Source organism: Leptonychotes weddellii, chromosome 2 (assembly GCF_054177405.1).
Source record: "Leptonychotes weddellii isolate Sample4059 chromosome 2, ASM5417740v2, whole genome shotgun sequence".
Classification (NCBI taxonomy): domain Eukaryota; kingdom Metazoa; phylum Chordata; class Mammalia; order Carnivora; family Phocidae; genus Leptonychotes; species Leptonychotes weddellii.
In genome coordinates, this window is record NC_138370.1 from 114,746,230 (window position 1) to 114,755,987 (window position 9,758).

At 44.1% G+C, this 9,758-nt stretch overlaps 1 protein-coding gene across 1 annotated transcript in view; it reads left to right on the top strand.

Annotated features, from left to right (window-relative positions):
* The first annotated feature begins 2,712 nt into the window (after positions 1-2,712).
* SLC10A6 (solute carrier family 10 member 6) overlaps positions 2,713-9,758 on the top strand; it is a 27,953-nt gene continuing 20,907 nt past the window's right edge. The window contains exons 1-2 of the mRNA XM_081813136.1: positions 2,713-3,619; positions 8,199-8,205. Of these exons, the coding sequence (XP_081669262.1) occupies positions 3,243-3,619; positions 8,199-8,205 (384 nt within the window). The 5' untranslated portion in view covers positions 2,713-3,242. The remainder of the gene's footprint in view (positions 3,620-8,198; positions 8,206-9,758) is intronic.

Below are 9,758 nucleotides of genomic sequence, written 5' to 3' on the forward strand. Positions count from 1 at the left end.
CAGATACCCCTTGCTTTCATGGTGGGTAATTGGACTTTAGTATCTTTTCCTGACAGTGGACCTCAGCTGAAACCATCCTAATTCATTTGAGAAATTCTGATAGCACCGCATTTCAGAAGGTAAGAGTCCAAAGTCACCTTCGCTTTCAGGAAGCTCCTAACATCCACTAAGCAATGCAGCCCCCTTCTCCCCAGCTATCAGAGCTGAGTACCAAGCAGAAGTTCCTATCACATTGTCCTTGATGACGAATGTCTTATTAAACTCAAATTTGGATAACTAAGAAGGGCCTTTGAGTGACTTACAAAAAACAAAGAAGGTCTGCCAAAGGCCTTTTTGACATTATCCAGACAGAAATAATGTGATACCTTCTCTCACTAAAGTAAAAAAAAAAAAAAAAAAAAAGTTCTGCTTCACTAGATACAGACACATATGTATAAAGGACCTAGCATGCCCTGTCACCTAGTAGGTGCTTAGAAAATGTTTGGTCTCCCTCCTCCAATCTTCCTCAGCTCAACCACATCTCTGCCCCCTTCAGCTGGAAACACAAAGCTTTCCAGAGACCCAACTCGTTCCTAAGTGTCCATTTCTCTGCTTAGCTTTACATTGATACAGCTTTACATTACATTGGTTCTGGGTTGTCTTCTTTTTTTTTTTTAAGATTTTTTAAATTTAATTTCATTTTTAATTAATTTATTTAATTTTATATTAAGATTAATTGATTAATTTGTCAGAGAGAGAGAGCACAGCAGGGGGAGTGGCAGGCAGAGGGAGAAGCAGGCTCCCTGCTGAGCAGGGAGCCAGCCCCATGCAGGACTCGATCCCAGGATCCTGGGACCATGACCTGATCCGAAAGCAGATGCTTAACCACTGAGTCACCCAGGTGTCCCCTGGGTTTTCTTCTGACAGGCTCACCAAGCTTGGTGTAACCGTTGGCTTATTCTTGGGCATGAATCAAGAGTTGGTGGCAGTAGGTCTTCATGCTGACCTCTGATGGCCTCCAGCAAGGTTCTATCTTCAGAGCTGCTTTTAAGGTGTCTTTGCCTAAGCCAGTTGATACTTTCTTCAAATAGTCAGATTTTTTTTTATTTTTATTTTTTTAAAGATTTTATTTATTTCTGTGACAGAGAGAGACACAGTGAGAGAGGGAACACAAGCAGGGGGAGTGGGAGAGGGAGAAGCAGGCCTCCTGCTGAGCAGGGAGCCCGATGCGGGGCTCGACCCCAGGACCCTGGGATCGTGACCTGAGCCGAAGGCAGACGCTTAATGACTGAGCCACCCAGGCGCCCCAGTCAGATTTTTTTTTAAAAGATTTATTTCTTTATTTTAGTGGGGGAGTGGCAGAGGGAGAGGGAATCTCAAGCAAACTCCCCACTGAGCGGGCTCAATTTCACGACCCTGAGATCATGACCTGAGCCAAAACCAAGGGTCGGACGCTCAACCGACTGAGCCACTCAGGTGCCCCTCAAATTGTTAGATTTTATTTTACATTTGACCCCAGGATCATGACCTGAGCCAAAGGCAGATGCTTAACCAACTGAGCCACTCAGGCACCCCTTAATTTGTAGTTTTATGTAGCAAACATGCTCAGAGCACTTTGTCATGGAAAAGAATTTGCTAATCCAAAAATAAACAATGCATAGCTAATATCCCTCTTAAGACAGAGATGTTTTATAAAGTGTGCCTTGTCACCAACTGTTGCCCCATAAATAAACTTTATGCTTTCTGTGAGAAAGGGTGTGACATCTGCTCTTTTGTAGGTTTAGTTTCATGGAACCATATTTTCCTTGTCTGGTTTTCCAATGAAATGTGTGTCTGTGTGGTTAAGACACACACAAGGGCCCCTGGGCCATTGCGGTCAGAGGCTGGCCTCAGACTCTGCCTCCAGCCTTCAAGGCAAGCTCTTTATTACATTCTCTTGCAGAATTCCCAGACCTCACCACGAGGCTTAGGGGTGTGGCATCTCAAAGCCGACTCTGTTCTCCAAAAGAAAGTGACAGCTTCCTTGTATTATTTTGGGTACATAAATGAGTTTCCACATGTTTGATGAAACAAACCAGGTGCTTAATACCATATTATTCTTACAGGTATTTAATTATTGGCTTCAGATACAAATTCTAGTAGAAATAGAAGAAAAACTGAGGGGTGCCTGGCTGGCTCAGTCGGTAGAGCATGCAACTCCTGATCTCAGGGTTATGAGTTCAAGCCCCACGTTGGATATGGAGCCTACTTAAAAAATAATAAATAGGGCGTCTGGGTGGTTCAGTTATTAAGTGTCTGCCTTTGGTTCAGATCATGATCCCGGGGTCATGGGATAGAGCCCCACATTGGGCTCCCTGCTCAGCTGGAAGCCTGCTTCTCCCTCTCACTCCCCCTGCCTGTGTTCCCTTTCTCGCTGTGTCTCTGTCTGTCAAATAAATAAATAAAATCTAAAAAAAAAAAAAAAGAAAGAAAAACTGAGACCAATTCTGAAGCACTCCTGAAGTGATCCTTACTCCCTCCCGGCATTTCCTTAACTGATCTTTTGCTTTAATTTTTTTTTTAAAGATTTTATTTATTTATTTGACAGAGACACACACAGAGAGAGAGAGTACAGGCAGGGGGAGTGGCAGGCAGAGGGAGAAGCAGGCTCCCCGCAGAGCAGGGAGCCCGATGCGGGGCTCGATCCCAGGATCCTGAAATCATGACCTGAGCTGAAGGCAGACGCCCAATGACTGAGCCACCCAGGCACCCCTGCTTTAATATTTTCAACAGAAATGTTTTGCTAATGCGAGGAGGAGTGGCTTTGGCTTAGCACCTTTGTTTTTTCCAGTTGGTCTTCCTCTCCACAAAACATTGCATCCTGGTTCTTTGAAATCCCCACTGAATTTGGAGAAATTATGTCTTGGCACTCAACCTATTTTCCTGGAACACAATGTGATGCTGACGACACAGCCCAGTCACTCCACTTGACAATAAATTTGCTTGTCTCATTTCACTTGAATATTCAGTGGTGAGTAAGAACGGAAGTGGAAAGCCTTACTTACCACAGTTTATTATATGTTTCGTGCCCATGATAATTACTTTTATAAGGCCATTCGTGAATACATTGATCAGATTAGGCTGAATCACCTGGCTGGCCAATAGCCATCGGAATGATTCTCCATGCATGACTTGGTTGCATTATTACAAAACGTGGAAGAAGAGACCTGCCCAGCCAGCGCGGCAGATGTTCATTTGTGATGCTGCCTTAAGGAGATGAAGAGATGAGAGCGAATTGTTCCAGCAGCTCAGCCTGCACTGCTAACAGTTCGGAGGGGGAGCTGCCTGTGGGACCGGAGGTACATGGGAACCTCGAACTTGTTTTCACAGTGGTGTCAGCCGTGATGATGGGCCTGCTCATGTTCTCCCTGGGATGCTCTGTGGAGTTCCGGAAGCTCTGGGCGCACATCAGGAGACCCTGGGGCATTGCTGTGGGGCTGCTCTGCCAGTTTGGCCTCATGCCTCTCACAGCCCATCTCCTGGCCATCAGCTTCTCTCTGAAGCCAGCCCAGGCTATTGCTGTTCTCATCATGGGGTGCTGCCCGGGGGGAACCATCTCTAACATTTTCACCTTCTGGGTCGAAGGAGATATGGATCTCAGGTAAGGTACACTAGGGAAGCCCAGAGGTCACCCCCTGATAGCACTGACACTTCCATGTTAAAAACTGCTGATCTTTAGGTAGGGGTTCCAGTGGGCAGCATTTTATGGAGTTCAGTCTTGGAAGGACTTTCCTTTCTGAGCTTAAAATGTACTGTGCTGTGATCGTCCTCTGTGTTATTGGCAACTGCTTCTCCGAGTAGTAGGGCTTGTTTCATATGTAATAGAGGAGGCAGGCTTCCTCCTGCCCCGATGGCCTGTCCTAGGCATGAACTCATTCTCGCCCATACCGGCAGGGTTAGCAGTCCTGGCTCCCAGTCTCCCAGGACACAGGCTGAGAATCCCAGGAAGCTCACGACAGGGGTCTGTTTGGTGGTGGTGGGAGTGAGTGGTGGCGGCAGAACCAGAATGACACCCTCCCAGCTCTAGTTAGCACGTGTTACCTTTGCATCTATTTTATGAAACAAGTATTTGGGGGCATTGGATAAAGGAGCTTTTGGGGTGTGTGATAGACATGTCCTGTTTTAAGTGCTGGTGGTGGCCTGTTGAGTTGACCTGAGGAGCAACATAAAGGCTTTTATGACAAAAAATGTTCTTTCTGGTTGCTTTGCAGAGTAAACATTCATCACTAGAAATCTCCTTCCTTTGGTTTAAGCCAGGGACCTTATTTCCAATTGTGTTGTGAATAAATGCCCCTGGGAAACATTAGGCTTTATCATTCGTTTACACTTTAATGAGGATGAATTAATCACATATCTTTGGGAGTACCTGTTTCGATGCTGAAAAAAGGGCATTTGAAGAAAGAATAGAGGGGATGCCTGGGTAGCTCAGTCGGTTAAGTATCTGCCTTTGGCCCAGGTCATGATCCCAGGATCCAGGGATGGAGCCCCGCATTGGGCTTCTTGTTCAGCGGGGAACCTGCTTCTCCCTCTGCCTGACTCTTCCCCTGCTTGTGCCCTCTCTCTCTGACAAACAAATAAATAAATAAAATCTTAAAAAAAAAAAAAAAAAAAGAATAGGGAAGGCACAATTGGAAAAATAAAAGCAAAAAATGGTGGTGTTTCTAGATTCTTTGTTTACTTATGAACTGCTTCACCTTCTTCCCAAGGGAAGAATGACTTATGAATGTAAATCTTTGTTCGATGTGTATGTCATTTAGTTGAGATTTATTATGCAATGCACGAACGAATCAGAGGTGCTGATGGTGCTGGGAGTTCACGTCAGTGAACCAGCTACAGGTCTGTGTTTCTAGTTCTCTGTGTGTGCTGAATGCTCAGTGTATGAATATGTTTCACCTGTGAATTTTAATGGGTTCATTCCAGGCAGATGAATTAATTTTCATATGACAATGCTTTGAGTTACCCACTTATCAGGGGTTTGGAAAGAATCACTGATTCAAAAAAATGCATTAATATACACTGCTAATTCCAATTACATCAAGTTGATCATTAACATAATAATTGGAAGATGATAAATATTCTTTACACAGTCTACATATCAGTGATAAATTAGTGGGACCTAAATATTTTTGGAAAGAAAAAGGACATTTTATGAATTGAGTATGTTGCTAGGCATAAGGTAGTTGCTTTCATGTACTCTTTCTCTTCTTTCTTGGTTCTCTAATAACCTTGTAAGTGACCTTTTATTATCCTAAATGTTACAGCTGAGAAAATGGTGACTCAGATTGGTTAAGGAGGTTGCCAAATGCTACAGCCAAGTATGGAAGAAGGCAGATGTGAATTCACATCTGTTTCTCATCAGTCTGCAATTTAGGCACTTTCTTCCATGCCATTTATTAACACAACTCAATCTTCTGAGTAAGAGCATAAATCTTAAACCAGTGTTCTCAAACACTTCTGCTCTGGGAAAGAGAACATTTATTAACTTCATCTTTTATTAGCCGACATTGTAATAAAAATACCAGTGAATAGGAAGTCTATAAAAATAAAGCTCATTTTGCTTCCTTTTGCCAACTCTGTCCTTAATTAGCCTCATGTTAGTCAAATTATTTAACCTATAAACCTCATCTCCTCATTTGTAAAATGGGTTAAAATTACCTATTCCCCACAAGACTATTTTAAGGAGAAGATATACACTCAGGATGCCAGGCACATGATAGGTATGTAATAAATATTAACTGCTTCTCCCCCCCCTTTTTATTTTAAGATTTTATTTATTCATTTGATAGAGAGAGAGCACAAGCAGGGGGAATGACATGCAGAGGGAGAAGGAGAAGCAGGCTTCCCGCTGGGCAGGGAGCCCAATGTGGGACTGGATCCCAGGACCCCAGGATCATGACCTGAGCCAAAGGCAGACACTTAACCAACTGAGCCACCCAGGCGCCCCTCTCCCCTTTTTTAAAATTCTGATTTAGAATCTCACAAACAAAACAAAAAATAAGAAAAAAACAAAACCCTGTAAGAAATGAAATTTTTAAATGGTGACTAAACATTAGATTTTCAAAAGCTTATCAATACGAGAAATAAAATCTTAATTCTCAGTAAAAATTGCAAATAGGAGAATATTCAGTATTCTTGATTGAGACCGTATCCAAATTCATTACATTTCTTCCCACTTGATTACCAACAAAAATAACTTTTAAGCAAAAAAAAAAAAAAAAAAGTAGTCCTTGATAGGAATTCTGTTTTCATGCTAGATAAAATTTGTAAGACTTTAGAAGAACATCTTCATTTCACAAAGGAGGAAATTGAGGTTTAGCTCTGTGCAGATCTCCCAAACATATGTCTCATGCCTTAATTCTGTGCTTCATTCAATCTACCTGCAGTTCTCCATGTGTTCACCCCAAGCAGGGCATTTCAGAATCAACATGTATGAACCAGTTTCTGCATTTTGCATATCTGATGATAACACCCATCACTGTCCCAGTTACCTGGGCTCAGCATTCTCCTGTGGCTCCTTTCATTCTTCTGCTCATTCACTGAATCCAACATCTAGACTTATAGCCCATCCTCTTGCTTGTCACTCACAACCGGTGCTTCCTCATTTATCTCCACTGCCAGTTCCTTAAGGCAGGCCCTCGTAATTTCTTTCTTGGCCAACTGCAGTATCTTCACAGTCTTCTCTCCACCTTGGGTCTCTCCACCATGGTTTTATAGTATGTGAATGAGGCAGGCTCTGGGGTCGGAATGGTCTATATTTAAATCCTGACTTGGGACCTCTTTCCAGTAACTGGAAATCATAACAGTTCCCTATGGTATTGTAAAGAGAAATGAATGTGATGCATATAAAGGCTTCTCAACACCTGCTAACTTGGGTAGACATTAAGCCAGGTCTAACCTACTTCTCCAGGTTTATTTCCCAATAAGCACAAAATAGTCTGTAGTCAAAATGGACTACTCACTGTTCTCTGAACATATCCCACACTTTCCCAACTTCCTTTGCCCATGTTGTTCCCACAGCCTGGACTGCCTATTTGGTCCCTTCTAGTCATAATATTATCCTTCATTATAGTTGTTCTGGAAAGCAACTGGCTGTTATGTATGAAGAGCCTAAAAAATTACCCTGTTCCTGGACTGAGCTCAGCTAGTCTTGGCTGGGTTCTTTTACATGTTTGGGGACTGGATAAATGTAGATTGGTCTTGGATGGCCTCATCTGGGAATACTGGATTCTCTTCCACATGGTCTTTCATTCTCCAGCAGGCTAGCCTAGACCTAATCATATGACAGAGGCAGGGTTCTGAAAAAGAAGAAGAATACAAGGTCTCTTGATATCTGGGCTGGACACCATTTCATCATCACTTCCACCACATCCCACCAGCCGATGCATTTTGCAAGGCCAGCCCAGATTCAAGGACTGGAGAAGTAGATGCTGCCTCTTGGTGGATGTGCTGCAAGGTCACATTGCAGAGGGCATGCCTAAGAATGGGGTGAAGAACTGGGGATATTTTTGCAATCTACCGTACTAAAGATGGACAGAAGTCTTGCCTTTGAGGGTAGGACGTGAAAACTAAGATGTGGCATTAGACTGTCGTAGTGAAGTGCACCGTGGAGCCAGCACATAGAGCTGTCACTTACTAACTGGGTCATCTTGGCAGATCATATAAAGTCTTTATGCTTCAGGGGTGCCTGATAGCTCAGTCAGTTAAGCATCCGACTTGATTTTGGCTCAGGTCATCAGCTCAGGGTTGTAAGACTGAGCCCCACCTTGGGCTCCATGCTGGGCGTGGAGCCTGCTTCAGATTCTTTCTCCCGCTCCCTCTGCCCCACCTTCTCCACTTGTGTGCTCTCCCTCTCGCTAAAATTAAAAAAAAAAAATTCTTATGTTTCAGTTTCCTCACTTCTAAAATAGGGGGAAGCATAATCTACCTCATGAGTTGTTGTGAGGGTTGAATGAATATCTATAAAGTGCTTAGAATCTCAGCTGACACAAAATGCCATGCGTCATTATATGGGGCACTGTGTCAGGGTCTGTGGCTTAGTCTCTGCCCAAGAAGCTGTGTGACTGAGCAGTTTACTCCTCTGGACCTCACTTTCCTCTTTTGTAGAATCAATGAGTTAGACTCTCTGAGTCTAACTGAGTTTTGTACATAACATAAAACCGACCATTTTAATCCTTTTCGAGGGTACAGGTTAGTGGCATCAGCCCACTGACACTGTGCGGTCACCAGCGGCCACCTCTCCATAGTTGTCATCTCAAACTGAAACTCTGTACTCATTACACAGTAACTCCCCTTTCCCTTCAGACCCTGCCAGCCACCATTCTCCTGTCTGTCTCTTTGAACTGGACTAAATATCTCATATAAGTAAAATCGTAAAATGTTTGTCCTTTTGTATCTGGCTTATTTCACTTAACGTGATGTCTCCAGAGTGCATCCATGTTGTATCGTGTGCCAGAATTTCCTTTTCTTTGAAGGCTGTGTGTATATACCCCATGTATGCATAGGCATGTATGTATCACCAGATCCATTCATCTGTTAATGGACACTTGCATCGTTTCTGTCTTTTGGCTGTTGTGAATAATGCTGCTGTGAACACGAGTGTGCATATCTGTTGGAGTCCCTGCTTTCAGTTCTTTTGGGTATAAACCAGGAGCGGATCTGAGGCCTTTTTAAGTTTTAAGTATTTTGGACAATAGGAAAAGAAAAGCAATTTATGAGGTCTGTGTCCCCCTTCCCCCACCCCAGTTTTCAATGTTTTTCCTGAAATTGTTGGACAGAGATGCCTCTCCTCTCTGTCTGCACAGCATCAAATATGTACTCCTTGTCATCCGTAGGAGGGCACAGCAACGGCTGAGCTGTTTATCTGCCTGAGCCACCAGCTCTGCAACCGCCTCAAGGGCTTGTTCACCTGTGCATGCTCGGGGCCGGCCTGGTGGTGGGGGACGCGCCACAGACGCTGACTGAACGACTGAAGGAAGGTTTCTGATTGTCTGTGTGTGACATGAAAACCCCTCTGGAAATGCAGTCAGTTTATTGGTGCAACTTGGGACAACTCCCACTGTCTTCAGTTTGACAACTTGTGATATATGAGGTCCATTCTTCCCCAAGGATGTAGTTGTGTCCTGAGCTGCAGAGAAAGGACTCTGACTACTGGTGGTGGTGGAGCCTGAGGGGTTCAGTGGCCAGTTTGGCCTTTGACCTGTAAAGTAGCTCTTGGTCCTTCAGCAAACACCTGGGACATAGAACTCCAGATTCTTCCGGTCAGTCTGACATGGCCTGGTAGGGAACTGAAGATCATCTTATGAGACAGAAGTTGATTGAATCCATATGACTCCATGCAAGTTTCAATAACTCTCTGTACCTTGGTTTCCTTGCCTATAAAATGGAAATAGTACCTACACATATGGTGGGGCGCCTGGGTGGTGGAGTCGGTTCAGTGTCAGACTCTTGGTTTTGGCTCAGGTTGTGTGATCTTAGGGTCCTGAGGTTGAGCCCCATGTCAGGCTACTCGTTCAGCACAGAGTCAGCTTAAGACTGTCTCTCCTGGGCGCCTGGGTGGCTCAGTTGGTTAAGCGACTGCCTTCGGCTCAGGTCATGATCCTGGAGTCCCGGGATCGAGTCCCGCATCGGGCTCCCTGCTCAGCAGGGGGTCTGCTTCTCCCTCTACCCTCTTCCCTCTCGTGGTCTCTGTCTCTCATTCTCTCTCTCTCAAATAAATAAATAAAATCTTTAAAAAAAAAAAA